This window comes from Microcaecilia unicolor, chromosome 2, assembly GCF_901765095.1.
Source record: "Microcaecilia unicolor chromosome 2, aMicUni1.1, whole genome shotgun sequence".
NCBI lineage: Eukaryota > Metazoa > Chordata > Amphibia > Gymnophiona > Siphonopidae > Microcaecilia > Microcaecilia unicolor.
The window spans coordinates 265,857,335-265,874,225 of record NC_044032.1 but is presented as its reverse complement, the minus strand read 5'-3'; the positions used below and the strand labels follow the sequence as shown (position 1 = coordinate 265,874,225).

At 47.4% G+C, this 16,891-nt stretch overlaps 1 protein-coding gene across 1 annotated transcript in view; it reads right to left on the bottom strand.

Annotated features, from left to right (window-relative positions):
- The window catches only part of HCFC1 (host cell factor C1), a 495,616-nt gene that overhangs the window by 328,455 nt on the left and 150,270 nt on the right, over positions 1-16,891 (bottom strand). The window contains 3 exon segments of the mRNA XM_030192062.1: positions 3,950-4,071; positions 4,073-4,137; positions 4,140-4,329. Of these exon segments, the coding sequence (XP_030047922.1) occupies positions 3,950-4,071; positions 4,073-4,137; positions 4,140-4,329 (377 nt within the window).

Genomic DNA, 16,891 nt, shown 5'->3' with positions numbered 1-16,891 from the left:
ACTGAACTAAGCATGCGGGGGAAAGGGGAGTACCGGTGTCGGCAGCTGAAAATGTGCTGCTGACTGCTCCGGGGATGAGACTGACAGGGAACTCGTCAGCTGGCGGAGCCTGGGAATCCCCGCCAGCTACACTAATAATGTGCGCTGCCAACGGGTGGACCTGAAGCAAAACTGGGTGAGCCTCTGCCCACCCATGGTTACAAAAAGGCTCCCCCCCAACAAAAAAAAATCCTAATGGAGAAAACAAACCAGCCATGCTGTCCATGTGCTGAATCCCACAGCCCCTGCAGCATACCACAGTCAAGTCCTTACTTTAGCACCATTACCACCCTAGCACCCTCAGAACTACACAACTGCTCAACAGAAACCCCTTCTGAACACTGCTCTCCAGCTCAAACTCCTAAAAAAAACCAAATCACTCACCTACCGTTATCCTGCAAGCTAAGAGAGAAAGGGAGAGAGGGACAGAGTAGAAAAACATACGCCAAACCAGCCTCTACTGTCCCCCCTAAAGTGGGCAGAAGTAGTTGTCCCAGCCCCAGGAACCAGTCCTTCCTCATCCAGGGAACCCATAGGAGTGCTTCAGCATAGGCCTTGCTCCATCAGAGAAAGTCTAAGTTGGGAGATCAAACAATGGCTCAGTCGGGAAAAAATGACCTGTACACAAATGTCCTGAGAATGGGCCCAAAGCCCTGCCTGACCACAGAACACTGCTCACAGGCTGAGGATCTAACAGCTTAGCTCAACACCCTGCCACACCAGACCCAACACATTATCATCTACTGGACAGAGAAAGAACCGTGACAAGTTTCAGGCCTGCATCGGTGCAAAAATTGTCAAGACACAACACTGGAATATAACCCATACCCGCATGTCCCCACCAAGATCCATTCCAAGTAATCTCCTCCAACCATATGGTAACCTTCAGAAGTAGTTACTTCATTATGCTACTGAAATACATTAGAACACCAATATATCTGCTACTGGGAAACTGGAACAAGATGGACTGTTACAGATTCCTGGACAGACACCACATACCAGCAGAAACCTTCACCTTAGTTGCAGATGAAGTACACAACTCTTACCTGATACAAAATAGGGAACCGCAAAAATACGCAGACAATAAACGAAAGCAGAACTACCAGTCTCTGCATATTGTGCTACACTAAAGAAATGGAAAGAAATGTCTGTCTTCCTGTACAGTGCAAATAAAGCCGACATATGTAAATTCTCAACATCAATATAATTAAATAGCTAAGCTGAAAATAAAATCATTTGTCCTACCTTTGTAGTCTGGTGATTTTATTATTGCAATCATCTTGTTCCCAATCTTTGGCTCTGCTTTCTTCTGTCTGTGCTCTTAACTCTGTTTCCAGGTATTCCTTTCCAGCTGCAATTTGTTTTCTAAGCTCTTGTCAAATGTCTGTTTAGTTCTGATCTTTTATGTTCAGCTTTCTTCAATTTCTCTGCCACTTCCTCAAATCCATATGGTTTTCCCGTCCAAACCTTTTTTTAAACTCCGCTAAGCTAACCGCCTTTATCACATTCTCTGGCAACGAATTCCAGAGTTTAATTACACGTTAAGTGAAGAAAATTTTCTCCGATTCGTTTTAAATTTACTACATTGTAGCTTCATCGCATGCCCCCTAGTCCTAGTATTTTTGGAAAGCGTGAACAGACGCATCACATCTACCTGTTCAACTCCACTCATTATTTTAAAGACCTCTATCATATCTCCCCTCAGCCGCCTTTTCTTCAAGCTGAAGAGCCCTAGCCGCTTCAGCCTTTCCTCATAGGGAAGTCGTTCCATCCCCTTTATCATTTGTCACCCTTCTATGCACCTTTTCTAATTCCACTATATCTTTTTTGAGATACAGCGACCAGAATTGAACACAATATTCGAGGTGCGGTCGCACCATGGAGCAATACAAAGGCATTACACATCCTCATTTTGTTTTCCATTCCTTTCCTAATAATACCTAACATTCTATTTGCTTTCTTAGCCGCAGCAGCACACTGAGCAGATGGTTTCAACGTATCATCAACGATGACACCTAGATCCCTTTCTTGGTCCGTGACTCCTAACGTGGAACCTTGCATGATGTAGCTATAATTCGGGTTCCTCTTTCCCACATGCATCACTTTGCACTTGCTCACATTAAACGTCATCTGCCATTTAGACGCCCAGTCTCCCAGTCTCATAAGGTCCTCTTGTAATTTTTCACAATCCTCCCACGATTTAATGACTTTGAATTACTTTGTGTCATCAGCAAATTTAATTACCTCACTAGTTACTCCCATCTCTAGTTCATTTATAAATATGTTAAAAAGCAGCAGTCCCAGCAAAGAGCCCTGGGGAACCCCACTAACTACCCTTCTCCATTGAGAATAATGACCATTTAACCCTACTCTCTGTTTTCTATCTTTTAAACCAGTTTTAATCCACAACAGAACACTACCTCCTATCCCATGACCCTCCAATTTCCTCTGGAGTCTTTCATGAGGTACTTTGTCAAACGCCTTCTGAAAATCCAGATACACGATATCAAACAGGTTCCCTTTATCCACATGTTTGTTCACCCCTTCAAAGAAATGTAGTAGATTGGTGAGGCAAGATTTCCTTTCACTAAATCCATGTTGACTTTGTCTCATTAATCCATGCGTTTGAATGTGTTCTGTAATTTTGTTCTTAATAATAGTCTCTACCATTCTGACCGGCATCGACGTCAGACACCGGTCTATAATTTCCTGATCTCCTCTGGAACCTTTTTTTAAACATCAGTGTTACATTGGCCACCATCCAGTCTTCCGGTACCACACTCGATTTTAAGGATAAATTACATATTTCTAACAATAGCCATCCCAAGGCTTTTCCTCTGTCATGTCCCTCCTGTGCAGCCAAAAGGAAGTCATGTCAGAGGAAGGACCCTGGGGACAGCCAGAGGAAGGCCTGTTCTAATAACTGCCAGTAACTGCAAAGTTTGAAGATCACGGTGAACAAGAGACACCCCCGAGGGGTGGGAGGAAGAAGACCATAGGCACTGCGCAATTTTCTGGGTTATCTGGAGGGGATTCCTAGTCTTCCGAGGCACACTTGGTGAGCAGTTGCACCACACCGGTTGAAAAACTCCGCCTTATAGCGATGTCATCACTGGAAGGTTGTATTCACTGACTTCATCTGCTGCTAGGGTGACAAACCATCTAGACTTCTAGCAGGATGAGTAGTGTGCTTCCCTGCTCAAACTCTCTGCTGACATTGAAAGACCTTAAATGTCTAACTACAGTATAAACAAGATCTCCTCGCTAGCCTTCCCTGGGTCCCTAGTAGCCTTCCTACCTCTCTGCTGCTTTACCACAATCCCTGCAAAACATCAGTTGGTAGATTAATGCATCAGAAGAAACCATCACTCATCAGTGAAGGTCCTGCATCTCACCACAAAGAACTGCATGACCTGGCACACAATATACACTATAAGCCAGAAAGTACTACCCAAGAAGATGATCACATAACCTCCAAGTTGCACAAAGTTCAGTCCAGATTAAATCAGAGGGACCCGATGCAAAGTAATGTTCAGAAAAGAATTTAAAGTCTGGGAGAGCAGAAATGTAAGTGCAGGAAACCGTCTCCAGGGAGCATGGAAAAAATACATTTTAATCTCATGAGAAAAACAGAAGAAACGAAAGGGAAACTGATGTGTTTCTAGTACAGCAGAAGTAGCTTTACCTCTCTCAAAAGTATATTTGCTCATCTCAGTCATAAAAAGAAAAAGCAACATCACTCAAGTTTACACTTATGTAGGTAATTGTTTATCATGCCCAAACTGTTTGTTTTATTAGTATATTTTCTAGAACATAGGTATGAGAGAGAGATTAACTTGGATGCAGTAACCGTATGCTCTGTCATGTACAGAACACTTTATAGCTTAAGCAACTCCTATGGAAAGCTTACCTTGTGTCCTGGCTGCAGATACAGATAATGGGCTCCCTGGCACTTGTAGGCAAAACCTGGATGGTGGCTGCAGCAGCAGCTGTGGTGGGTATTGTAGGGGTTGCTGTCTGTGGAAGAAGTGTAAATTCCTGTTGCTTGTGTCAGTGGCTGGATGGAATTAGGGGCAGCAGCTGCTGGAGCAGGGCTCTTGGTGGTTGACAGGCCACAGATGGTACTGGGTTAATGGCAGGGGACATGGCAGCAGTTGCAGCAGTGGGGATGTCGTACTTCTGGAGCTGCAGCAAATAGGTATCTGCGGTAGGCACAGCTCCCCAACTCACTTCCAGGGAGTTGGTGTTGGCTCTTACCAGCTGGACCCGGGCAGGGGCTGGGGGGCTTTTCTGTTGGGTACAAAAGAGAACAGAAAGGATTATGCAATAAAACTGGTGAGCTGTATTTCCCTTTTATCCTTGCTGCAAGATGTAAACAAGGGATACTTGTCAATAAAAGAGTTAGATTTTTATAGTACTTCAACAGAAAATTAAGTTTAATCAGCCCTTAATCCATACCACTATCTCCCAAATTCTGTCCTTAAGACATCCCAACAAATTTGTTTTTCATGTATATCTACACATTTCCACTACTCTTGATCCACATGAATGAGCCTGCAAAAAAATCTTTTCACAATGAAACTACCATCTTTGGCACCAGAAATGCGTCATAACCTTTTTGGTGCATAATCATTATTGAAAGTACTAGTAAAACAGGCCCCGTTTCTGACACAAATGAAACGGGCACTAGCAAGGTTTCCTCGGAGTGTGTATGTGTGAGAGAGAGAGAGAGAGAGAGAGAGAGAGAGAGAGAGAGAGAGAGAGTGTGAGAGAGAAAGTGTGTGTGAGAGATGGAGTGTGCGTGTGTGAGAGTGAGAGAGAGACAGAGTGTGTGTGTTTGTGTCAGAGAGTGTGTGAGAGACAGAGTGTATGTATGTGGATGAGTGAGTGGTGTGAGAGAGAGAGTGTATGTGGAGACAGAAGTGAGTGTGTGTGGGGCTCTGAGTTCCATGACCCCCTCCTTCCCTCTCCTCCGAGTTCCAGGCCCCCCTCCCCTCCCTCTCCTCCGAGTTCCAGCCCCCCTCCCTCCCCTCCGAGTTCTTGGCTCCCCCTTCCCTCCGAGTTCCATGCCCCCCTCCCTCTCCTCCCCAGCGTGTTCCATGCCCCCCTTTCCTCGAGTGTGTATGTTTGAGAGAGAGTACGTGGGTGGAGAGATGGAGAGTGTGTGTGTGTCAGAGAGAGAGAGACAGAGGAGAGTGTGTGTGTGAAGAGACAGAGAGAGTGTGTGTGTGGAGAGAGCGAGTGTGTGTGTGTGAGAGTGAGACCTTCAAGCCTTCGTGCGCTCTGTAAGGCTTTCACTCTCCTCAATTGACGACACGTAGTTCCGGAACGTTGCAGGATGCTTCAAGGCTTGAAGGCTTCACTTTCTCGGCTTCAGAATGTTGGAGGTGCTTTTTATTATATAGGATGTCAGTAACTATATGTAAACAGCAAAGTAGAGGCTGACAAATGTGCAAACCAATAGGGAGATAATATCAAGAAGCAGTTTATTCAGAATATTCAGATCAAGGGACCCCCACACGGTCCGTATTTCAGCGCCAAAGCACCTGCCTCAGGGGTCACAAACAACTTTCCTCTGATAAGCTGATTGGCTTGAATAAATCCTTTATGTATACACGTGGTTATAAAGCAAGTAAATCCACAGAGAGAACAAACCGATCAGCAAGCACACTTTGTGACAGGAAACAGAATGCCAGGAAATGGATTTGCTAGTAACTATATGTATACAACACACACTTACAAGGTAAAGTTTTTGTACAAATGGCTGCCAACACTGCTCTATAAGGTGAAATTTAGACTTACCATTAATTTTCTTTCCTGGAGTTTTAACAGACCAGTCCAAAAAAAACAGAAAACATGCTAAGGAACTCTCTTCCTTATAATGTTGGTACTGCACAAGCTCTCTAACCCTTATAACAGACTGACAAGCCCATAAAACAAAGTTACTTACCTGTAGCAGGTACGCTCCGAGGACAGCAGGCTGATTGTTCTCACATGTGGGTCGGCGTCCACGGCAGCCCAAGGAACTGAGATTTTCCAGCAAAATCTTCAAACTCTTTGCGACAGCCAGAAGAGCATGGAACGGACACACTGCGCATGCGCGGGCCATCTTCCCCACCTCAGTTATGTGAAAAGCAAAGAAAGAATAAAACAACTCCAAAGGGGAGGTGGGCAGTTGCTGAGAACAATCAGCCTGCTGTCCTGTTTGCGCCCGATGCAAAGAGCTCCTAGCTCTTAGAGAATGTGTCCGTTCTCTTGAGGCTAGAGTAGCAGACTTGGTGGAGCTGAGGGAGACAGACAGGTACATAGAGGAGACCTACAGGGATGTTGTAGAGAAGTCCCACCTCTAGTAGCCCTTGTGCTACCTTGGAGGAGGGAGGTCTCCTAGAAGGAGAGCATCACCCTGGTGAAGTAGGAAGTACTCCTGTAGCCAGGACCTGCCCACCAGGGGATGTACTATCCTCTCGCACCGAGGATATGTCTCCAAGTGCTGCCCGGGAGGGAAAGGTTAGGACAGCTGTGTAGTTGGTGATTCGATTCATTAGGCATATAGATAGTTGGGTGGCTGGTGGACGTGAGGATCGCCTGGTGACTTGCCTGCCTGGAGCGAAGGTGGTGGACCTCACGCGTTACCTAGATAGGATTTTAGATAGTGCTGGGGAGGAGTCCGCTGTCTTGGTACTTGTGGGTATCAATGACATAGGAAAATGTGGGAGAGAGGTTCTGGAAGCCAAATTTAGGCTCTTAGGTAGAAAGCTCAAATCCAGATCCTCTAGGGTAGCTTTTTCTGAAATGCTACCTGTTCCACGTGCAGGGCTCAAGAGACAGGCAGAGCTCCAGAGTCTCAATGCATGGATGAGACGATGGTGCAGGGAGGATGGTTTTAGATTTGTAAGGAACTGGGCAACATTCTGGGGAAGGGGGAGCCTATTTCGAAAGGATGGGCTCCACCTTAACCAGGGTGGGACCAGGCTGCTGGCGTCGGCATTTAAAAAGGAGATAGAGCAGCTTTTAAACTAGAAATGGGGGGAAGGCCGACAGTCGCTCAAAAGCGCATGGTTCGGGAAAAGGTATCTTGCAAAGATACCTCACAAACAGGGAAGATAGGGTTCTGGATAGTGAGGTTGCACAACAACCGTGGTAGATCAGGTGCCCTTAAATACAACTAAAGATCAGACAAAAGATGTCAAATCAATAGTGTCAGGTACTAAGCATCATGCAAATAAGAACAACAAACATACTCTGAAATGTCTATATGCAAATGCTAGGAGTCTAAGAAATAAGATGGGAGAGTTGGAATATATTGCACTAAATGAAAAAATTGGATATAATAGGCATTACTGAGACCTGGTGGAAGGAGGATACCAGTGGGACACTGTCATACCGGGGTACAAAGTATATCGTAGTGATAGGGTGGACCGGACTGGTGGAGGGGGGTAGCATTGTACAGTGGTGGAAATAAGTATTTGATCCCTTGCTGATTTTGTAAGTTTGCCCACTGACAAAGACATGAGCAGCCCATAATTGAAGGGTAGGTTATTGGTAACAGTGAGAGATAGCACATCACAAATTAAATCCGGAAAATCACATTGTGGAAAGTATATGAATTTATTTGCATTCTGCAGAGGGAAATAAGTATTTGATCCCCCACCAACCAGTAGAGATCTGGCCCCTACAGACCAGGTAGATGCTCCAAATCAACTCGTTACCTGCATGACAGACAGCTGTCGGCAATGGTCACCTGTATGAAAGACACCTGTCCACAGACTCAGTGAATCAGTCAGACTCTAACCTCTACAAAATGGCCAAGAGCAAGGAGCTGTCTAAGGATGTCAGGGACAAGATCATACACCTGCACAAGGCTGGAATGGGCTACAAAACCATCAGTAAGACGCTGGGCGAGAAGGAGACAACTGTTGGTGCCATAGTAAGAAAATGGAAGAAGTACAAAATGACTGTCAATCGACAAAGATCTGGGGCTCCACGCAAAATCTCACCTCGTGGGGTATCCTTGATCATGAGGAAGGTTAGAAATCAGCCTACAACTACAAGGGGGGAACTTGTCAATGATCTCAAGGCAGCTGGGACCACTGTCACCACGAAAACCATTGGTAACACATTACGACATAACGGATTGCAATCCTGCAGTGCCCGCAAGGTCCCCCTGCTCCGGTAGGCACATGTGACGGCCCGTCTGAAGTTTGCCAGTGAACACCTGGATGATGCCGAGAGTGATTGGGAGAAGGTGCTGTGGTCAGATGAGACAAAAATTGAGCTCTTTGGCATGAACTCAACTCGCCGTGTTTGGAGGAAGAGAAATGCTGCCTATGACCCAAAGAAACACCGTCCCCACTGTCAAGCATGGAGGTGGAAATGTTATGTTTTGGGGGTGTTTCTCTGCTAAGGGCACAGGACTACTTCACCGCATCAATGGGAGAATGGATGGGGCCATGTACCGTACAATTCTGAGTGACAACCTCCTTCCCTCCGCCAGGGCCTTAAAAATGGGTCGTGGCTGGGTCTTCCAGCACGACAATGACCCAAAACATACAGCCAAGGCAACAAAGGAGTGGCTCAGGAAGAAGCACATTAGGGTCATGGAGTGGCCTAGCCAGTCACCAGACCTTAATCCCATTGAAAACTTATGGAGGGAGCTGAAGCTGCGAGTTGCCAAGCGACAGCCCAGAACTCTTAATGATTTAGAGATGATCTGCAAAGAGGAGTGGACCAAAATTCTCCTGACATGTGTGCAAACCTCATCATCAACTACAGAAGACGTCTGACCGCTGTGCTTGCCAACAAGGGTTTTGCCACCAAGTATTAGGTCCTTGTTTGCCAGAGGGATTAAATACTATTCCCTCTGCAGAATGCAAATAAATTCATATACTTTCCACAATGTGATTTTCCGGATTTAATTTGTGATGTGCTATCTCTCACTGTTACCAATAACCTACCCTTCAATTATGGGCTGCTCATGTCTTTGTCAGTGGGCAAACTTACAAAATCAGCAAGGGATCAAATACTTATTTCCACCACTGTATATTAACGAGAGCCTTGACTCAGATAGATTACAAATTCAGCAGGACACAAATCACACCTTTGAATCATTGTGGGTTGAAATTCCATGTATAAAAGGGAAAAAAACGGTGATAGGAGTGTACTACCGTCCACTTCGCCAGGATGAGCAGGTAGACACAGAAATGATAAAAGAAATCAGAGACGCGAACAAAATGGGCAATTTGATAATAATGGGTGACTTCAATTATTCAAATATAGACTGGGTAAATTTAACATCGGGACACGCTACAGAGATACAATTCCTTGATGAAATCAAGGACAGCTTTATGGAGCAACTGGTGCAGGAGTCGACGAGAGAAGGAAAAATTCTAGACTTGGTCCTTAGTGGAGCGCATGATCTGGTGAGGGACGTTATGGTACTGGGGCCGCTTGATAACAGTGACCATAATATGATCAGTTTTGATATCGACCTTAAAGTAACTGTACACAAAAAGTCAAAAACTTTAGCGTTTAACTTTAAAAAAGGAGACTATGATAAAATGAGAAGAACGGTAAAAAAAAAAAAAAAAACTTAGGGGGGCAACTGAGAGAGTAAAAACTGTACAACAGGCGTGGACGCTGTTCAAAAATACCATCCTGGAGGCCCAGGCCATACATATTCCGCAAATTAGAAAAGAAAGACGGAACTCCAAAAGACAGCCGGCCTGGTTGAAAAGTGAGGTGAAGGAAGCTATTAGGGCTAAAAGAAACGCCTTCAGAAAATGGAAGGAACCGTCTGAAAATAACAAGAAACAGCATAAGGAGTGTCAAAGCAAATGCAAGGCGCAGATAAAGAAGGCCAAGAGGGATTACGAAAAAAAGATAGCATTAGAGGCAAAAAAACATAGTAAAAACTTTTTCGGTATATTAAAAGCAGGAAGCCGGCAAAAGAATCAGTTGGGCTGCTGGATGACCGAGGGGTAAAAGGGGCGATCAAGGAAGACAAAGACGTAGCGGAGAGACTGAATGAATTCTTTGCTTCGGTCTTCACTGAGGAAGATTTGGGTGGGATACCGGTGTCGGAAATGGTATTTCAAGCGGACGAGTCGGAGAAACTTACTGACTTCACGGAAACTTGGAGGACTTAATGGGGTATTTCGGCAAACTGAAGAGTAGCAAATCTCCTGGACTGGATGGTATTCATCCTAGAGTACTGATAGAACTGAAAAATGAGCTTGCGGAGCTACTGCTAGTGATATGCAACTTATCCTTAAAATCGAGCATGGTACCGGAAGATTGGAGGGTGGCCAATGTAACGCCCATTTTTTAAAAAGGCTCCAGGGGAGATCCGGGAAATTATAGACCGGTGAGTCTGACGTCGGTGCCGGGGGAAAATGGTAGAGGCTATTATTAAAAACAAAATTACAGAGCACATCCGAGGACATGGATTACTGAGACCGAGTCAGCACGGCTTTTGTGTGGGGAAATCTTGCCTGACCAATTTACTTCAATTCTTTGAAGGAGTAAACAAACATGTGGACAAAGGGGAGCCGGTTGATATTGTGTATCTGGATTTTCAAAAGGCGTTTGACAAGGTACCTCATGAAAGGCTACAGAGGAAATTGGAGGGTCATGGGATAGGAGGAAATGTCCTATTGTGGATTAAAAACTGGTTGAAGGATAGGAAACAGAGAGTGGGGTTAAATGGGCAGTATTCACAATGGAGAAGGGTAGTTAGTGGGGTTCCTCAGGGGTCTGTGCTAGGACCGCTGCTTTTTAATATATTTATAAATGATTTAGAGATGGGAGTAACTAGCGAGGTAATTGATTAACTTTGTGTCATCAGCAAATTTAAAGTCGTTAACTCGCAACAGGATTGTGAAAAATTACAAGAGGACCTTACGAGACTGGGCGGCTAAATGGCAGATGACGTTTAGTGTGAGCAAGTGCAAGGTGATGCATGTGGGGAAAAAAGAACCTGAATTATAGCTACGTCATGCAAGGTTCCACGTTAGGAATTACGGACCAAGAAAGGGATCTGGGTGTCGTCGTCGATAACACGCTGAAACCTTCTGCTCAGTGTGCTGCTGCGGCTAGGAAAGCGAATAGAATGTTGGGTATTTTTTTTTTTTTTTGTTACATTTGTACCCCGCGCTTTCCCATTCATGGCAGGCTCAATGCGGCGGGCAATGGAGGGTTAAGTGACTTGCCCAGAGTCACAAGGAGCTGCCTGTGCCGGGAATCGAACTCAGTTCCTCAGTTCCCCAGGACCAAAGTCCACCACCCTAACCACTAGGTCACAGGTGTGAGGATGTTATAATGCCGTTGTATCGCTCCATGGTGCGACCGCACCTTGAGTATTGTGTTCAATTCTGGTCGCCGCATCTCAAGAAAGATATAGTAGAATTGGAAAAGGTGCAGCGAAGGGCGACTAAAATGATAGCGGGGATGGGACGACTTCCCTATGAAGGAAGACTAAGGAGGCTAGGGCTATTCAGCTTGGAGAAGAGACGGCTGAGGGGAGACATGATAGAGGTATATAAAATAATGATTGGAGTGGAACAGGTGGATGTGAAGCGTCTGTTCACGCTTTCCAAAAATACTAGGACTAGGGGGCATGCGATGAAACTACAGTGTAGTAAATTTAAAACAAATCGGAGAAAAGTTTTCTTCACCCAACGTGTAATTAAACTCTGGAATTCATTGCCGGAGAACGTGGTGAAGGCGGTTAGCTTAGCAGAGTTTAAAAAGGGGTTGGACGGTTTCCTAAAGGACAAGTCCATAAACTGCTACTAAACGGACTTGGAAAAATCCAAAATCCCAGGAATAACATGTATAGAATGTTTGTACGTTTGGGAAGCTTGCCAGGTGCCCTTCGCCTGGATTGGCCGCTGTCGTGGACAAGATGCTGGGCTCGATGGACCCTTGGTCTTTTCCCAGTATGGCATTACTTATGTACTTATGTACTAGCTGAAGTAACAGCCACCAAGAAAATGACCTTCCAGGTCAAGTACCTCAGATGGCAGGAGTTCAGTGGCTCTAAAGGAGGTTTCATCAGCTGGGTGAGGACGACGTTGAGATCCCATGACACTGGTGGAGGTTTGACAAAAGCAAACCTCTCATGAAGCGAACAACTAAAGGCTGTCCAGAGATAGGCTTACCCTCTACACGATAATGAAAAGCACTAATTGCAGTAAGATGAACTCTTACGGAGTTGGTCGAGACCAGACTCTGACAAGTGTAGAAGGTATTCAAGCAGGGTCTGTGCAGGACAAGAGCGAGGATCTAGGGCCCTTCTGTCACACCAGACAGCAAACCTCCTCCATTTAAAAGAGTAACACCTCTTCGTGGAATCTTTCCTGGAAGCAAGACGGGAGACACTCTCAGAAAGACCCAAAGAGGCGAAGTCTACGCTCTCAATATCCAGGCTGTGAGAGCCAGAGACTGGAGGTTGGGACTTATTTGTTACATTTGTAGGATGCAGAAGCACCCCTTCGTTCTGAGTGATGAGGATTGGAAAACACTCCAATCTCCACAGTTCTTTGGAGGACAACTCCAGAAGAAGAGGGAACCAAATCTGACGCGGCGAAAAGGGCGCAATCAGAATCATGGTTCCGCGGTCTTGCGGCAGTTTCAGCAAAGTCTTGTCCACCAGAGGTATGGGAGGATATGCATGCAGAAGGCCTGTCCCCCAATGCAGGAGAAAAGCATCTGACGCTAGTCTGTCGTGAGTCTGAAGTCTGGAGCAGAACTGAGGGACCTTGTGATTGAACTGAGTGGCAAAAAGATCCACCAAGGGGGTGCCCCACTCTCGGAAGATCTTGCGTACCACGCCCGAGTTGAGCGACCACTCGTGAGGTTGCATTATGCTGATCAACCTGCCAGCCAGACTGTTGTTTACGCCTGCCAGATACATGGCAAGCCCAAAGTCACATCTGGATGGCTTCCTGACACAGGGGGCGAGATCCAGTGCCCCCCTGCTTGTTGACATAGTACATGGCAACCTGATTGTCTGTCTGAATTTGAATAATTTGATTGGACAGCCGATCTCTGAAAGCCTTCAGAGCGTTCCAGATCGCTCGCAGCTCCAGGAGATTGATCTGAAGACCTGATTCCTGGAGGGACCAAGCTCCCTGAGTGTGGAGCCTATCTACATGCACTCCCCACCCCAGGAGAGATGCATCCATGGTCAGCACTTTTTGAGGCTGAGGAATCTGGAAGGAACGTTCCAGGGTCAAACTGGATCGAATTGTCCACCAGTGAAGGGAATTGTGAAAATCGGTGGACAGCTGGATCACATCATCTAGATTCCCTGCAGCTTGATACTACTGGGTAGCTAGGGTCCATTGAGCAGATCTCATGTGCAGGCATGCCATGGGCGTCACATGGAGGCCATATGGCCGAGAAGCCTCAACATCTGCCGAGCCGTGATTTGCTGAGATGCCCTGGCCATGGGCTCCCAGCGCCTGATCCAGCTTCCAGTCCATCCGCACCAGCTTGCTCCACCCCACCTGATCCAGCTTCTCCTGCTCATTCCAGTCCATCTTCACCAGCTTGTTCCAGCCCGCCTAATCAGCTTCTCCCTGCCTGCTGCCGGCCCCAGCTGTTCCAGCCCGTTTGATCGAACTTATCCCAGCCCGCCTGATCCAGCTTGTTCCAGCTTGTCCAACTTGCCTGCTCACTCACTCCCTACCTCTCTCACTACCTATGGCCCCCATTCACATTCTATTCCTCGTTCTATCCCTCCCCAATCTCCTCCCCCCTCCCTCCGCGCTATACCACACAAACTCACTACCCATCCCCCCCCGTCCTGCTCACTACTGCAATACCCTACCTACCCCTATCCCCCACCACCTCACCATCCCTACTGTCCTCCTCCTCCTTCCTAGCTCTCAACCTCCAACACCTCCCTTCCTGCCATGAACCCTTCCCCATTCCTCCTCAGCACATCCCGCCTTCGGCGCAATACCTCCCCCACCCTTCTCCGCTCTCTCTTGCTCCTTCTCCTGCTATCCGCGGGAGACATCAATCCCAACCCAGGTCCTCCACACATGTCCTCGTTTCATCTATGCAAACGTTACCGCGATATCGCCAATCTCATCTCCATTCCCCTCCTCCCCCTTCCTCCCTCCCCTTCTCGTGTGCCCTGTGGAATGCCCACTCAATCTGCAACAAACTTACCTTCACCCATGATCTCTTCATCTCTCATTCCCTCCATCTGCTCGCCCTAACCGAAACCTGGCTCACCCCCGACGACTCTGCCTCAGTCGCAGCCCTCTGCAATGGAGGATACCTTTTCTCCCATTCGCCCCGCACAGCTAGCCGCGGTGGCAGCGTTGGCCTACTACTTTCACCCTCCTGCAGTTTTCAACCCCTCCTCCTACCACAGTCTCACTGCTTCTCATCCTTTGAAGTCCATTCCATCCGTCTATTCTACCCGCTACCACTCCGAATTGCAGTCATCTACCGCCCCCCTGATAAGTCCCTCCCTTCCTTCCTTACTGACTTCGATGCCTGGCTCTCCGTTTTTCTTGAACCCTCATCCCCATCCCTCATTCTTGGTGACTTCAACATACACACTGATAACCCATCCAACTCATACGCTTCTCAATTCCTCACCCTAACCTCCTCCTTCAACCTCCAACTGAGCTCCACCACCCCTACTCACAAATCTGGTCACTGTCTTGATCTCGTCCTCTCTTCTACCTGCTCGCCCTCTAATCTCTGCGTCTCTGCTCTCCCCATTTCTGACCATCACCTGATCACATTCACACTTCATCACCATCCCCCTCAGTCCCGCCCAACACTAACCACTACCTCCAGGAACCTCCAGGCTGTTGACCCCCCCCCCCCAACCTTATCCGCTACTATCTCTGATCTCCTCCCGTCTATCACGTCCTCAGAGTCTGTTGACAAGGCTGTTTCCAATTACAATGCCACTCTCTCCTCCGCCATAGACACCCTTGCACCATCTGTTTCCCGTCCCACAAGGCGCACTAATCCCCAGCCCTGGCTTAACCCTTGCACCCGTTACTTTCGCTTCTGCTCCCGATCGGCACCCATACTGACTTCATTCACTACAAATTCATGCTATCCTCCTTCCAGTCCTCCCTATTCCTCGCCAAGCAAAACTACTACACTCATTTGACTAATTCCCTCAGCTCTAACCCTCGTCGTCTCTTCGCCACCCTCAACTCCCTCCTCAAAGTGCCCTCCGCTCCCACCCCCCCACCCCCACTCTCTCCTCAATCACTAGCTGACTACTTCCGCGACAAGGTCCAGAAGATCAACCTCGAATTCACCACTAAACCTTCTCCTCCTCTTCATCCTATCACCCACTCCCTCAACCAATCAACCCAGGCCTCCTTCTCCTCTTTTCCTGATATCACCGAAGAGGAAACCGCCCATCTTCTCTCCTCCTCGAAATGCACCACCTGCTCCTCAGACCCCATCCCCACCAACTTACTTATCACCATCTCTCCTACTATCACCACCCCCCCCATCTGTCATATCCTCAACCTCTCTCTCTCCACCGCTACTGTCCCTGACACCTTCAAGCATGCTGTTGTCACACCTCTCCTCAAAAAACGTTCACTTGACCCCACCTGTCCCTCCAACTACCGCCCCATCTCCCTCCTACCCTTCCTCTCCAAAATACTTGAACGCCGTTCACAGCCGTTGCACTGATTTTCTCGCCTCTCATACCATCCTCGATCCGCTTCAATCTGGCTTTCGCCCACTTCACTCGACAGAAACAGCACTATCCAAAGTCTGTAATGATCTGTTCCTCGCCAAATCCAAAGGCCATTACTCCATCCTCATTCTCCTTGACCTATCCGCCGCTTTTGACACTGTCAATCACAACTTACTTCTTGACACACTGTCCTCTTTTGGGATCCAGGGCTCTGTCCTCTCCTGGTTCTCCTCTTCTCTCTCCCATCATACCTTCACAGTACATTCTCATGGTTCTTCCTCCACCCCTATACCGCTCTCTGTTGGAGTCCCTCAGGGTTCTGTCCTTGGACCCCTTCTTTTCTCTATCTACACCTCTTCCCTGGGCTCCCTGATCTCGTCTCATGGCTTCCAGTATCATCTTTATGCTGACGACACCCAGCTTTATCTCTCCACATCTGACATTACTGCGGAAACCCAGGCCAAAGTATCGGCCTGCTTATCCGACATTGCTGCCTGGATGTCCAACCGCCACCTGAAACTGAACATGGCCAAGATCGAACTTCTTGTCTTCCCACCCAAACCCACTTCTCCTCTACCTCCACTCTCTATTTCGGTTGATAACACCCTCATCGTCCCCGTCTCATCTGCCCGCAACCTCGGTGTCATCTTCGACTCCTCCCTCTCCTTCTCTGCGCATATCCAGCAGATAGCCAAGACCTGTCGCTTCTTCCTCTATAACATTAGCAAAATCCACCCTTTCCCTCTCTGAGCACACCACCCGTACTCTCATCCACTCTCTCGTTAACTCTCGCATTGACTACTGCAACCTACTCCTCACTGGTCTCCCACTTAGCCACCTATCCCCCCCTTCAGTCCATTCAGAACTCTGCTGCACGTCTTATATTCCGCCTGAACCGATACACTCATACTCATATCACCCCTCTCCTCAAGTCACTTCATTGGCTTCCGATCAGGTACCACATTCAATTCAAGCATCTGCTACTAACCTACAAATGTACTCGATCTGCAGCCCCTCCTTACCTCTCAACCCTCATCTCCCCTTACATTCCTACCCGTACCCTCCGCTCTCAAGACAAATCCCTCCTTTCAGTACCCTTCTCCATCACCGCCAACTCCAGGCTCCGCCCTTTCTGCCTCGCCTCGCCTCACCCCACGCGTG